This window comes from Passer domesticus, chromosome 1, assembly GCF_036417665.1.
Source record: "Passer domesticus isolate bPasDom1 chromosome 1, bPasDom1.hap1, whole genome shotgun sequence".
Taxonomy (NCBI): Eukaryota; Metazoa; Chordata; class Aves; order Passeriformes; family Passeridae; genus Passer; species Passer domesticus.
In genome coordinates this window covers 110,687,954-110,703,585 of record NC_087474.1, presented here as the reverse complement: position 1 = coordinate 110,703,585, position 15,632 = coordinate 110,687,954, and the positions used below count along the sequence as shown (strand labels likewise).

Here is a 15,632-nt window from a genome sequence, read left to right as displayed (position 1 = left end):
AGCACTCAGAAGCTGCCATACAGAAGAGACTGAGACTTAAGCCCCAGGGTGAGTCTGACTGGGGCAATGGAATTGACCCAGTAATCAAGTCTACTCAATAAAGTACAGTGTAGCAGAGTTGAAGTCTGCTCTGACTTTGCAGTAGTTTTTTCTTCCCACTTCCGATTTCTTGCATCATTCATACCTTCAATTTTAACAGTTGAACTCTCAAACTCCTCCCTAGGGCCAGACAGAGCACTTGGCATGCAGGGAGGAAGGCTTCTTGTATTTTTTGGCCAATCCTTCTTCACAATTCCTGACCAGCATTCATCATTCTCTCTGTTCAGTTCTGAGCCTCTCCTTAAGTGTTTCTGCCAAAGGTAGAATGTATTCACCCAAGGGAGACAAGTTATTCTTCATCTTGAAGGGAGAGTATTGCAAAATGATCCAAATAGTTTCAAAGTGAATAAGGTGTCCAAGTCTCTGGCTAAATGGATGCTATGCCAGCTCCTGCTTAATTCTCTAGAGAAAAAGTCTTTGATAATCTAATTATTAGAGGCAGGACAGCTCAGATGCTAAGTGTTTGCATTAATGCAGAAGGATACTTGATTCCTTCTGTCTGCCACAGTGGAGTAATTATTATTCATAGTAATTCTGTTGTTAAAGAAAAAGTGCATTTTGTGAGCTTCCTTGGTTTTTGAAATGAATCTGCTTGCGACAGAGATGGAACTATTGAAAATACAAGTCCAGGGACTCTGTTGCCAAATGCACACAATTTCATTGTGTAGTACAGAAAGAATGATACCAATAACTTAAAACATGTCCCAGAATGATGCTGCAGCCTTGAACAAAACAAACTGAAATGAGCTGAAGCGAATATTAAAAAGTAAGGATGGTTCATTTGTGTAACAGGATGTGACTAGGCTTTAATGAGAGTTTCAGGAGGTGGGTATATTGCGTCCCAAGCCTCTTAAAGCATCATCTGCTGGAGCATAGAAGATCTTGAATACAATTACACTCATGACTTAAGCAGAAGATGAACCGATTATTCAATAGATTGTTATTGGTGCATTAATTCACTAGGCTGCTGAGGGCCCCTCTGGTTTCACCTTGGTTCAGTTACTGTGTATACATTATGCATTTGAAAAAAACGTGTAAATATGCCACAAGCTTAGTGTGACTGTAGTGATTTTGCAGTTTTGCGATGTTTTAGGTGCTACTTTGGGAAACAGTCTTATCAAGCTAGTGAGCCGTTTGACTTCTGCACTTGATCATTTTATTTCATTTACTTTATCAGGAGCTTTACTGGTGTAAAGATCTGAGTGAAAAATAAAATAGCACCTTGTAATTTAGTGGCACCTTTCCCCTGAGAACCTCTTTGTTCTCTGCACTATTATGTGCAGACTTTCTGGGCTACAATGGTGGGTTTCACTGCGCTGAGTCTACGTGCTTTGAAACTTGTCTTGTTTGGAGCTGGCTACAGCAAAATCCCATTCACATTCTGCTATCCCAAGGCATATCCCAAAGCAAATGTGTCATTCATTCTTCCAGAGAAAAGAGTCTTGTGTATTTGATCTTCAGATCGTACCAGTAGATGAAACCGACTCTGTCCCTGGGGCTTCACAGTACTTAATTAACTTAATATAAAACCATTTATTTCCATTGTCAGAAGATTTGGAAAGCAGTTTCACATGTGTTACAACCATGACTTTGTCCAGCACATTCCTTAAGTAGCCACCTAATTTGAGTCAACAACCATTTTTTGCTTGGTTGGTTCCAGGCACCACAGATTTTCACAGATCAGTCTCTTGAACTTTTAATTCATTAGCCAAGCAGAGAAGACCAACATTCAAGGAGGTTTTCAGTGCAGCACAGACGTGCTTTGGATATGCCCATTATCAAAGCAGTATATAAAGAAGTTCTGCGAATGTTAACAGTCATTAAGCAGCATTATTAATTTCACTACATAATTGTCTTCTGAAGTATCTTCTATCATGAACAGAGAGATTAGGTGGCCTAGCAATTCAGTGCATATTTTGGAGTCACTAGTGAGGGTAGAAGCATTTTCTGTAGGGACACTCAGCTTTTGACTGAAGTAAAACAAATTTGTAAACTTGGCACATGGGGCAGGGGAGGACTGTTAGTGCTTTCTTCTTTATCTCTCCACTTGGTTGTTCACAGTTCTTTATCCATTCTGTTTTGTCTTTTCTTTATCCATCAGCATTCCTGCACAGAGGTGTTGTGTAATGTAGTCTAGGAACCTGCAAGCTGTTCCTGACACCAGTATGGTCATATCAATGAGATGATTCTTCTCTGTGAAGTTAGAATAGTGCCAATAGGCTTCCTCTCCTCAGATATGCTCTGTATCTCTCACATAAGAATTTACATGAAGTTAGATGAAAACAGTACATGTTTCATTGTATTTCAATTGATCCACAATAAAGTAGATTTTGAGTCTGATCCTGCATGGTAAATCTTGGGTAAGACCCAGTCTTTGATCTCCTTGCATAAGATTTTATAAAAACATTGAAAATGAAGAATGCACCAAGTAACTTCATCCTTTGGGCAACTTAAAGAGCAGTGAAAATGAGAGTACTGTTGCTGCAACCTTTGGAAAAGCAATAGCAATTAAATCAAGACTTGCATAAATTAGACCCTTACTGCTTTATTTTTTCCTTTCCTGTTTTTTTTTCTCTTTATATTCTATTTAAGTTAAAGTTCAAAATTTGCCTAAGTTTGTAGGTTAGTGGTGCAACATTTGCTTAAAAGCCCTTTTTATGTCTTTGGGGCAGCTGTTTCCATTGGGGCTGCCATTTTGTAGCTGCAATGGGAGTGCAGTAAGGAAGCAGTTATTAAAATTTTATTCCATTGGCTTCTGATTCAGTTGTAGAATGGAGTTTTTCTGATCATAAAAAGGCTATTTTGTTTTATCTGGGTTTAGTTTCTGTTTTCAGCTGTCTCTGTGCCTGAGCCTTCCATGAGTTTCTAATGTATGTAATTGTAGCATCTGTTTAAGTCAGAGACCTTGGTTCTGGCAGTGGATAAGGAAGGGTTTTGCTCTCAGTGGAGCCAGGCTGGGAATGCATTGTTCCCATTCCCCGATAGCAAATCAGGCTGTTCAGTTATGCATACACCTTTGCCAACAATTTCAAACACTTAGGATAGAAACTGAAGATAATAAGGTTGAAGGAAAATTCCAGTCTCCTCTCCCTGAACTGCATTTTTCCTTGTAGGCCAACTGTAAATGAGAGATGATGGAAGAAAACTTTGAGGTAATGACACAGTTCCAAAAGTTTCCATTGTGATGGGTCAATCCTTCTGCAGCCAGCCTCATGTGCTGATTTTGATAAATTTTGTAGTGGGGCCTCTTTCTTTAAGTGGGATTCATGAAATTAATTTATGTGTTCAGTCTAAAAAGGGTTAAAAGTGCATAATATTGTCACTATATGCAGAAACAGTTTATTGACATAAAATAACCTGACTAGCGGGAAGTGACTGAAGAGCTATGCTCATAAGAAGATTTGGCCTATGTTGGCCAAAATCTTTGCATCAGTCTTTTTAACAGAAAGAAACTTTTCAGACATAGACAGAAACTTGAGTTTGTATTCATTATGTAGGAGGAAAAATGGAGCTTGTCCACATTTTTTAAAAAAGGTAAATCCATTCAGTTAAGGATGGTGTTTTAGCATGTGGCCTGAAATGCTTGTATAAAACTTGCAAGTATAAAACTTTCTGCAGGATTTTAACGTATTCTTTTTACCTGTTTCTTTCAGTGTAAGTTATTCTTGAGAGAGAGAGCCTTGGTGCTCTTTTTCAGAGACTTTTATATGGAAAATCTCACAACTGTAGCAATAAAAAAATAGCTGGCTTGAGACTTCCATTTTTTCTCATGTTACACAAATGCTTAATGGGACATTTATACACAATAAAGTTTCTGGATTTTCAGCATTTTTTTTTTCATAAGGAATGATTTATCTCTATAACATATTTGGCAGAATTCTGCATATAAGTACCACCAGTGCTTCACTGATTAATTATATTTATTGTTGTTTCTCAAATTATTATACATCTTTTAGAAGTATGAGAACATTTGTACTAATTACATTAAATTTTTCTCGTGGCAACATATGGCAAGAAACAGGGTTGGCAGTGTCATGAGATTCTAAATCAAAGTGAGAGAATGAGTAATTCTGAAAAGAAAGATAGGGGGAAATATAATTATGACTGAACTAGAAAACAACCACTTGCTTATAGTGCAGGTAAGTGCTTTGATAGGACCTGATCCATGTTCCCTATGGAATGCAAAGGGGCTTACAACTGTTTTGCAGCTTGCCCCTTACTCTATCCTTATTTATCTTCTAAAACACAACTTTAGCAGGTACACATTTTCCAGATGTGCCATGTGATTAAATATGCAGTGTGTAGTGTCTTGTGTTTGAACAATACTGTTTGCATCAGAAAAATGGGAATAAAAACTGGGAAATATTTCTAACGGCATCTTCACACAAAGAAGATGAGAGAGAAAATTTGATGAAAGCCTAGTTTTCAAAGGGATGCCTGAAGCATGTAGCCAGAGGCAAGTTAACATTAGTTACAGTCCTTTGCAAGGCCTGTTTACATGTTTCCTCTGTAGTCAAAGGGCTGTGTGCATGTGCTGTAAAAATTACAAATGCTTACATGGTTCCTTTCAGTCTTTTATCTTACCAACATGTGAATGCTAGTTGACATTATGCTCGAGATGTGTTAAGATCTCCAGCCTTTTTTTAATTGCAGTCAATATATGGAATTCATTTGGGTTGAAACTTGCCCTTTCTGGAGGATTGCAGTCCTGCTTGCAGTGGGCTCATAACTGAGGGATGGAGGGAGGGATGTAAAGCAGAAGAGCATAGCTGGAGGGCTTCTGTACTATGTGCTCACACAGAGCATGTCTAGGTGGAGTATCTGGCTGTGCAAGAGGTTATGCAAGGCTGACAGAGCCCATATTTGTCAAGCTGGTGGTGCTGGGTCTCCCAGGTTGTTCTTCGTGGCATTCATGTGGGCAGAAATAACATGGATACAGGATCAGTTCTTATTTTTATCTCTGCCACATGGGGAAATACTAGCAATACAATTTTAGCCCAGGATAGGTTTTTTATTTGCATGACAGTAAGTATCCTTTCCTTCTGAATTTAAAAGGTTATTTAAAAGCTGAAATATTAAAAGAGCTGTGGCCATGGATTTCCCCCCTCTGGAAATAAGTCCTTTCAAAGGCAGAACTGACTGCCTTAAGTAAAAAAAGGGATAGGCTAAGATTCTACAGTGTTATGACAGGAAGAGGAGCTACTTAAAGCATATTCTGAAATTCTTTATTCCTAATCTTCTAACACCATGCTATAATTTCTATATCCTTATTCCTAATGCGACTGAGGTGTAATCAGAAATTACTTAGCACTTTAATTGGGAATATTTGTGTGTGTAGTGTATGCAGATATGAACAGACATTAAATACGTAATATTACTTAGTAGATGTACCTTAAGGTGGTTTGATTTAACAGCTGGAGATGCATTATATATGGTATGGCTCAAAGTGTTATGGAAATTGGATATGTCACCTGTCTATTCCAGAAACATTGCATGATATGCCCAGATATACATTCTTGCTACCTTTCATTTGTGTCACCAGTTCAGGTCTCCGTTTCATCTTGATTTTTCATACATTAATATTTGACTTTTCTTTCCTTCCATTTCATCTTTTCCACCACTGCCTAATCCTTCCACCATCATGGCAGAAGAAGCTATCACTCCTACACTTATTACCTGTAAGTAACTTCTTTGTCATCAGAGGCACACTATCTGCCATGTTGTTCCAGGCCTGAGTAGTGAATGCTAATACTGAAAGTTCCTTATAAAAACATACTTTGTAAAACTTTCACCAAGATAAAAACAACATGGTCAATAATGTAATGAAATATTTAGCTTTTTACGAGTTTCTTATGTCTCATACTGTGCATTAGAGTCCATTGAATAACATTATGTAAAGAATTTTCTTAATTGAGAAATGATAGGTATAAATATCACTACCATGTCAATGAGAAAATTTCATGCTTAAATAACTATTTTTAGAATTTATTTAGTAGTTTCTTTCTCATTTATACTGGTGAAATTACAGCATTGGTTAGACATGTACAAGCATTTCCATTTGCTGCTGTGTACATATTACTAGTTTTTTATGAGTATTGATCATGCATAAACATTATAAGTTACTATTTCTAGAGTGAATTTCAAAGGAGATCACTAAAAAATGAGGGCAGGATGAAGCATAACTTTCAGTAAGTAACAATTTTTTTGGTTTTATACCATTCGTAATATCGTTATATGCTTCTTTATTTACCCAAAGCCTCGCTTCATTCCCTGTTGTCAGCAGGTGATGAATGAGAAGGGTTCTTCTGTGAATTTAGAAAATCCCTTTTTGAGGCTATGCACTTTTTCTTGCTTTCCAGGTACAAGGAGTACATAATAGATTAGCAAAATGCTAGGGGTCTTGCAAAATTAGATGTGTTTAATCTTGTGTAATCCTGTTGGCCAGCAGCAAAAATCAGCTGTGCAGCAGTTATCTGTTTTCTTTAAACCTCAGATTTAAAAGCCAGAGGAACCTATGAGATACTTTTACATAGTTACAGAAGTTGGGGTGTTATTTGCATTAGATAAATTTTAGTACTGGTTTTTAAGTACATATAGTGGTAGCATACTCTTGAATGGAACACATTTCAGCAATGCTTTTTATTTAAATGCAATATAAAGTTCCCTTCAAAGTAGTTGCTCTTCAAACTTTTTAAATACATATGTTTTCAGTTCATATTTTGAAAAAGCATCAAACATTCATTTACAGAATTTATGAAAAAAATCATTAAATGTTTTCTGTCTTGAATACTTGGTCTTCAAGAAACCAAGCAAAACCATTCTTCAAATTAATTAAAGCAACTAAAATTTAAACCTCATAACTGAAATTCTCTAAGACTTCACAATATATGGAAACTGCTCATATGGTTAGTAATTCAGATTTCATATTACCTTATTTGACACTTTATGTATAGTGCAATTTTTTTAAACTGTTGTTTAAAGCATTGTATTAATGTTAAGGTCTGAAAAAATTAGCTCTTCCATTGATACAGTATTGCAAAATTTGTTTCTGTTCCTGAGATTAAAAGACATATTTTCCATTAAATATACCTTAGAAAAAATAAATTCCGTTTGGGAGCATTTAAATGTAGTTCTTCAAAATGTCAGAAGAATATAATACAGTAAGCCATGTAGCATGGTCTTGCCTTAATAAGTAAATATACTCAAATTTATATTTTAATATGATTCATGTCTCAAGGCTAAATCAAAAACAAAATTGAAACAAATGGAACATTAAGTGAAACACTGTTTCATTATTTAGGTAAATTGGATTCTATTTTTTTTTCTCTCTTTTTCCACAGACAAAGGAAAATGCCTGAATTGGAATGGTTTCTTTAGGTTTTACAAACAGGTTTTGTCCCTAGTTTTGCAATCACAGAGACTGCTAATAGTGGATGGAATAGGGCATCCCAGGATTATTTGAAGTACTCTCCTAGTGACTTCAAGAAAAGATCTTTTTGCTAGTGTGATACAAATTCAGTAACTTTGTAGATTGGGTTGATTATCTCTTCCAATAGAAATTGTGGGATTTTGACCTCACAGTTTTTTGTTCCCCATCTGGCAAAAGAAGGGAAGAGCCCTGAAAAGTTCAGTCAAGACTGGCTGTCAGTAGGAGGAAATATTTTGGACCAAATTCCCCACCTGTTTACGCATCACACAATTTGACTGAAATTGGTGGAAATCTTAGATGAATGCACGATTCATTACAATTTTATTTTTAGCTGAGGAAGTTGGTATGGATTATAAAATGTTCTATATTTTGAGAAACATAATTTCAAGTACTCTGCCATTGCTAATTTACCACTTCTATACTGAGTATCATATTCAAATTTACTGATTAGTCATTGTAAATGCAAGCTGTAACATCCAAGTGAGCATCTATGCACTGAAATAGTTACTATTGTCTTGTGTGCTGCTTTCCTTGTGTGCTGTGGGCTCCTTTTTCCTAGCAGACTGCAATCTCTGCCACTTCTAGATCCATCCTAAATTAAAATTTAAAAAGAAAAAATTGGCAGATGCCTAGAGCTGCTGATGAATCATCAGAGGTGGCCCTACAGCTGTGCATATTTGGCAGAGAATTATTTCTATTTTATCTTGTGTTTACTAGTTAGCCAGTCAATAGATATTACAGAAAAAATAGTTGAGTAGTGCTATTGAGAATTCTTTTTAATGGGCCTAAGTACCTCTGCCAGTCTTTCCTCCCACTCTTGCATTCCTGACATCTGGTGCATTTTTTTACCTTTCGCCTCAGTCAGCCAGCAGATTTTTTTTAAAATTTTTTTTGTCTGGACATAGTTAGTCCTCTGTGACTTCTTTTGTTCTTAAGATTAGAGCAAATTTCATAGTGCTCATTAACTCTGCAGCAGGTCTTTTGGCTTGGCAGTTGATTCCAGGTGGGAAAAAGAATGGAGATGGTGTCGTTTGTTACACTGGCAATGAGTGATGTTCTCAAGATGGCAGGTGGCACTGGCACAACTGCTTGCTCCTGACACATTTTCTGATGGGCAAAACCCCTGAAAACCCCTGTGCCATGAGATGAAGAAGGAAAAGTGTATTAGTATTTTGTTGTGTAATTATGGTTAGGCAAGCCTGTTGCTGAGGTGACAGTGAGTGCCATTGTGCTGACCATTGGCTTTTATAAAGATTCTGCCCTTGGAGCTCATTAATCATTTGTCAAGAGCTAACAACTACATTTCATGAAAATTAAAGCATCAGAAAAACAAACTGAGTGCTTGGACCATCAGAATTTACTCCAGACACTGTTGCCTGATAGTTTGGCCAGTTCAGTTTACCCCAGATTCTTCTGCAGATAGTTACAGATCATAGCTTTTTAAAGTTTCTTTCTATAAAAGATTTGATTATATTGCTATGAGTAGGATGTACACCAAATTAAAATTCAAAGTTGTGAAGGCAGCTTTTGATGCTTTTCCTCAGTTTGAGCTTGATATAAAAATGATATGTTATGATTGTGGTTGAAATTAAGTACTTATGCAACAACAGTGCTGCACAGCAGTTAGGTTTATAATGTTATTATATTTTTTGTGCCTTTTCACATGTCATTTCAGCTTGTAAGAGGTGAAGTTGGGAAATGGGAGACAATTGTTACCCAATATTCTTATGCAATGCTAATCATGTTAAGATCTTAATACTGTGGAATCTGCTATTGTGTGTCCCAGCACTAATAATCTAGTTAGATGCCCTGGAACAGAAGTGCATCACGGGTACATCGTCTGTCTGGAAATCTCAATCCCAAAGCCTAATACTATATTAAAATATTAATATAATAGACTGTATAGGACTAGAGGCTCTATTGCCTGGTACTTGGTGTATGACACAGGGGACAAAATTCCTCCTGCAAGAAAGCTAATTCCACAAACATTGAGCTTTTTTCATATGAATGTGTACGAAAACATGCTCTACTTTTCACAAGAGTTTGATAGGTTGGGGTCCAGTTGAAGTGTCCAAAATAAGGCAAGGAGGGTGTCCTACTAAATCACCATTACTAAAAAACACATTTTTGTGCTATGTGCTGTATGCTTTGGGTACAGATATGCAATATCTAGTTTTGATGCACAGATAGCAAGCAGAGTCAGAATTGGGATTTTATTTTTTTAAATCTATCTAAAGTCATTATTTCTTACACTGGTTCTTGTATCTTCTGATTCTTTTGGATCTGATTGTATTGCTTTATATCCAAGGCTTACATTCCCATTTCACTGTAGAAAAAATTGTAAATAAACCTTAACACACTGTAAGTAATTTTTTTAAAAATTTTATTATCTATTTCTGAAGTGTGTGAGGGAGCAGCTGGAGTTTTCAGGGGCATGTCTCTCTTTCCTCTTTCTTGTACCCTGTGTCATTAATATTGTTGTTCTTACTGTTTGTTTCCGTACCTCATTGCTGTTTCCAAAAAATTGTCCTTATCTCAGCCTTTACCTTTTGTGCCTCCGGATTCTGCTCTCCTGCCCACCACCAGGGGAGAGAGGGGAGGAGCTGGGAGTGAAGGAGTGTCTCTTTGATTTGGAGTGGTTTCAGTGGGAACACTAAATTGGAGAATGCCATTCCTAAACCACAACACAAATTATTGTCTGTGCTCCATTAGTGTCAAGCAATAAATTTGCAGATGCACTGAGGTTTGGAGATTTTTCTGTCCTTAGAGGAGACACTACTTCTTTGGTGAAGGTGCCAGGCATTCAGTGAGGGAAACAATGTAACTGTGGAAAAAATAAATACTTATGCAGCCTAGAGACATCTTTGTTCTTTCCATGCTATTAACAGCTTTGTGTTGGTTTCTAAACTAATATATGGGATTTGAATTGAATAATGAGATTGCATTTAGAAATCATGGAATCCATGTACTCCTGTAGCATAAGCCTGAAAGGCTGTCTTTCTTAGATATATATATATATATATATACATACACATACATAACACTGAGACACGATACATATATTTGGGAGAGAAAGAGATGATAGTGAGAGCTGTGTGTATGTAAGAAGTTACCATTGTATTTGAGTAGTGATGTTGACATCCCATGTGACTCTTATTGAGGTACTGTTACCAGGGCAGCCTGTCTTCTCTATAAAACAGTGTATTGAATAAATTTTCAATTAGCCTGTTGACATTGGGTTTTAGCTTTCTTAAAAATTTTATTCCTAAATTAGTCACGCTTGCTGTCAACAGCAGTCATTCTAGGCACTGAAATTTTGCCATTATCAACCATCATTGTTGAATTATACTTTTCAAAGACAGTATAAGGTGAATCATTTTAATTCACTTTGTTTCAAACTTTTCCCTCAGGGAAAAAAGGTATTGTTTACGTGGCTTTTACTGTGAAATTACGTTTCTGTATACACAGATAGCTCAAAAATGAATTTAAATACTTCCATTTTAAATACACAAATAGGAAGATGAGTTTCATATTTTAGTATTAGTATTTATTTTACAGGGGAGTAATGGTGTTGGAATCTTAGTTTCTCTAAAAGCCAAACCCGCCATTACACTTTACGTGATTGTAAATGTGTTAACAGAAAGTAGAGAATTTATGCTGCATGTTAAGATCAAAACTCACTTCATAATTTATGTTGGGCCTGTATTTTTTCTAAAAGATTGAAGTGTTAGTTTTCAAAATGGCATTATGAAATATTGAACTGATTGACAGAATATGTCTGCAAAAGATGGGACTGCAGGGAATAAGGTGAAGGATGTATTTCTCCTGGTCTAAAGGAAGACAAACAGAAGAAAAATGCTTAAAGAAAACTGGGTAGAAGAAATCATACAGTGAATCTAACCCTAAGACTTCATAGCTCCAGCAACCCACAGGCTTAGTCACTTCTGTGGTGCAGACAAGAGCAGCTGTAACAAGATGTTGATGTCTGCTGAGTGATGCCAGCACAGGGCACTGAGGTGTTGTAGCCATTAGTATTGTGATAGCTCCTACTGAGTGATTTTTTTTTGGTTGAGCTTATCTGAAGTCTGTTCTCTGTTGCTGAATCCCCTGGGAGATGCTTGACCTGAAATATGTTTCATGAGCCTGTCTGCAGGGGTTATGGCCAGGCTAATGATGATCCACCTCAAGACAGCATCTATCACTCATGAGTGTTAATTTCACAAGGAAAATGTTCTAGTCTTGGCTTCTTTTCCTACTTCTCCTTTACATTTCCTCTTCTACCTAAAGTACACCTTGAGCTCACCTGAAGAGTAGACTGGCAGGTCCCCAAAGGGAAGAACAGTGGCTGTTTGCTTTCTGTGATGTTTAGATCACCAAAATCGTTGTTCATTTCCAAACTTTCTTTCTGTAATTTCTCTTTGTCATTGATTTCCTGTACTAATTACCTATTTCTGGCATGAGAGGATAAGGAACCATATCTTAGGTGCTTTCTTCTGCTACTCCTGATGACTGTTACCTTCTGTTTCCACTTGAGAGTCTATGCAAGGATTTTGTCTGACCAGGGTCCTTCCTAATTTCAGGGCAATGTTGCACTTGCAAAGTGTAGTGGGAAGGTTGCATCAACTTTGAAACTGAACATGACAAAAGCTAGGAACCAGGGGAATGGACGCTGCTTTGTGCTTGCATATCTAGCAAAGCGTGCCTGGCATTTCTTCAGCCCCAGGCACCCTGTTGCAAAAGAATATATCTTTTATGAGACTTACCATAATATGTTAGAATCATGACTCTATTTCATTTACAAATGTGCAGGAGAGGATTTGCTATTACTGCTATTATTATTAGACTGTAACATTTAGTGTATGCTACAGAGAGAAATCTATAGGACTGTCAAGAAAGTCTTGCATAATTCTGTCAGTTCTTGTGCCAACCAGACACAGTGATCCAAATAAAAAGAAGCAGTAGTTCAAGCAGAGCTGAATGTTGTAGGGCTTGTGCTGTGAAATTTCTGCTCCTGTGAGTACTGAGCTGGTGAACATAAAGATACACATATATTTTTCTTTTTAGTGGCTGAAGCTCAGGGCAGTTTAGACTGAGATCTCTCAGTGAGACTGAACCAAATGTCTGGGGGTGTCTTAATTATACTCAGTTCACCTGCAGAGGGAGGTAGCTTCTCTCCTTCGTTCCCATTCCCTGATTCCTCTGATCATGAAAACAAAAGTTGGAGCTACCAGAGACATGTCTTGTCTGAAGGAAAGGCAAAGGAAGACATTTGCCAACCTGTGCATTTCACAGTTGAACAGGAATGAGAGAATCAGATGTTTCAGAGCAGTTACGCCACTCTGCACCTCCTATTTCAAAGTGATAGTGTTCTTTCCTCCTGTGTTGACATCAGTAGTCCGAAGTAAAACCTTCAGGTATGGATTCCATCAAGACGTTCTTATTGAGTATAATAAATGCAATTTACAATATTTGCTGCAGTACATGGTTGTTACTTACATTTTAGGTACAAAGGTTTGTATTTTGCCATTTATGGTCCCATTTGGAAATTGTCAATGGAAAGGTCACTTCAGGTCAGCTAAGTTTATGGCTTACAGTGTATTTTTGAAAGCAGATGAAATACTGAAAGCTTTGTATTTACCGACTTTTTCGGGTCAGCTTGCCATGTTTATGATACATGGTAGATTACAGCTCTGTTCCTTAGCTGTACTATCCAGGTGTTGCTGGCAGAAGGACTTTTCTTTCTGCTAACCCACATGGGGAGGAACCATGTCTGCACTTTAATATGATTAAGATGACTTAAGATAATTTAAACTAACAAAAGAAGAGAAACCTATGAGAGTGTTAGTAAACCAAAAGTATTACCTATTCTGTGCTCTAAAAAATAAACTAGAGAACAGAATTCATTGGTTGCATATTGAGTCCTAACACATTCTCCCAGCAAGAACAGATAGCATATTTTTTTATTAAAATAAAAGTTTCAACTTCTGATGGAATGCAAAGCACTGTAAACCTATTCTGAGGTTGTAGTACTGAGTATTCATGAAAGTGTCTTGTCCAGACCTCTGTCCAAAAAGTATTATACCTAGCTTACTCCTTAAATCCTACCATTGTTTTTTCCTTCCCACTTCTTTTTCAACACTAACATGCCCAGCTCTTAAGCCTGCCTCCTTGTTCTCCTGGCCATTTATTTTTTCATGTTTCTCTTCTTACTCTGCTCCTCCTTTCACTAACTACTGCTATTCTTTATCCCCTTCTCTTTTACCCCTGCCCCCCTATAATGTCTGTCATGCCCTGAACAATATTTCTTTAGGATTGCCTTATTTTCGTTCTCTGTGGTCTCTGTTTTCTCTGGGGATTTTTGCACTGGGATTGTTTCTTTAGTTTCCTGGGAAAACCATACATTGTTTTTATTTGTTTATTTTTTTTCTTATCTAAAAACTGATTTAGGCTTTTAAAATATTCACCTCCAAGTTGAAACATAGCATGCAGTATTTTATATTCAAAAATTTTAAAAATTACCTTAAGCAAATGAAAATTATTTCACCCTGAAAGCTGCAATATAGCAGTAATTTTAGAAATGTATATAAATATTGCATATTTGCCTACGTCAAAACTAGGTAATGCTTACTGTATTAAGCACAGCTTTTCATTTTATGCTCTCTTGTTCTTCTTTGAATCTTAACCTTCACTCGTTTCTTTAATTTAGGAGAAAAAGCCATTAAACATAGATACTTCCTGAAAGTGTGTGGTGCATGAAAGCTTTAATTAAATCTACAAGTAAAGCTTTAAAAGAACAAGAATCAAATTAATTGCAACAAGGACCATGCATTTATTTCTGTGACAGGCCCTTGCACATTAGAGAAAAGGCAATCTGTGTACCCTTATCTGAATTAGCAAACTCAATATCACTTTTCATTAGCATGGTAGGTCATTGCCATGCGTCTTCAGTGTGACACTGTTTACATGTTAATGACCTCACAAATAGAGTCTGTTCCAAATGGTTTGCGGTAGCAGAAAGTTGTAAATCCATGAAGTGGAATAAACTGTCCTCTGCCTTCTGCATCATTGGTTCTTGAGAGTTCCCCTCTAGACTGAGCTTCATAATTAGGCAACAGTATAATTAAGGCAAATTCAGCAAATACAAATAGGGCAAAAGGATTTATGGCTGATTATGGTTCTTACAGCATACCTGAAATAAATTAATTTCTAAGCATCACTGTTAGTTGACTTTTTAGTGACATGGAGTTGAGAAGTAGAAAGTATTGTTCACAGAAAACACTCAGAGCTTGAATTAGCATGAGTCCATGATGATTATTCAGTTTTACATGCTGACATACACATGAAAAAAAAATACTGAAAGGCTCAGTAAAGCATACTGCTTTAGTTGTTTGGGGTGTGATTGCTTTGTATTAGATGAGATTTTTAAGATTACAAATATGTATTTTCCCCCACTGTATAATGTAATGAAACCAGCATGCTCCCTAAAATCATATCCTTAAAGAAAATATCTGGTAATTTGACTAGACAGTGGAAAGCTTCACTGCATTTAAATTCCTGGAATGATAAAGCCAACATCAAATGAGTAAAACAAACTCAGCATAACCACTTAAATTTGATTGCCTAAAATAGCTAAAACAAGACGCGTTCTGATAGCCTGCTGTGTGAATTCCTTTAAGTGCTGAATACCCTCAGTTCCCATTGACTTCAGCACCGTGCAGAATCTGGTCCTGTATTGGGATGTATTTGGATGTCTCAGCCCTGCCAGAACACAAAGCCTGTTTTTCACTGGTCTCATGCAGCCTAAGCCTGCCTGGTGTTGCAAAGCTCTGTGGTTCCGCTGCAGCAGCCTTGGGAGGTGCTTTGCAGACAGAGAGTGATGGCTTCTACTTTGGTCACTCACCTGATCTGCAAAGCACTTTTAATTATATGCTGTCCAACCCTCTCTGCTACATATTTTTCCACTTGCTGGTTCTGAGTGAAATACATATTTTCTACGTGCAGAGGTTACCAGTAAGGGCACAGTGCCCCTGGAAGCATTTATGGCTAATCTTGCCCGCGGCATGCGTGATGTAGCTAAGTGCTAATTGAAGGTTAAAGAATAGGG

At 37.0% G+C, this 15,632-nt stretch overlaps 1 protein-coding gene across 12 annotated transcripts in view; it reads left to right on the top strand.

The window, feature by feature from the left end:
* The window catches only part of PTPRM (protein tyrosine phosphatase receptor type M), a 441,163-nt gene that overhangs the window by 290,194 nt on the left and 135,337 nt on the right, over positions 1-15,632 (top strand). For 6 of the 12 annotated variants that reach the window (XM_064433927.1, XM_064433947.1, XM_064433884.1 and 3 more), the window contains one exon: positions 5,748-5,777. The exons of the other annotated variants lie outside the window; for them this stretch is intronic. In XM_064433927.1, coding sequence (XP_064289997.1) covers positions 5,748-5,777 — 30 coding nt within the window. The remainder of the gene's footprint in view (positions 1-5,747; positions 5,778-15,632) is intronic. 12 annotated transcript variants of the gene reach the window in all.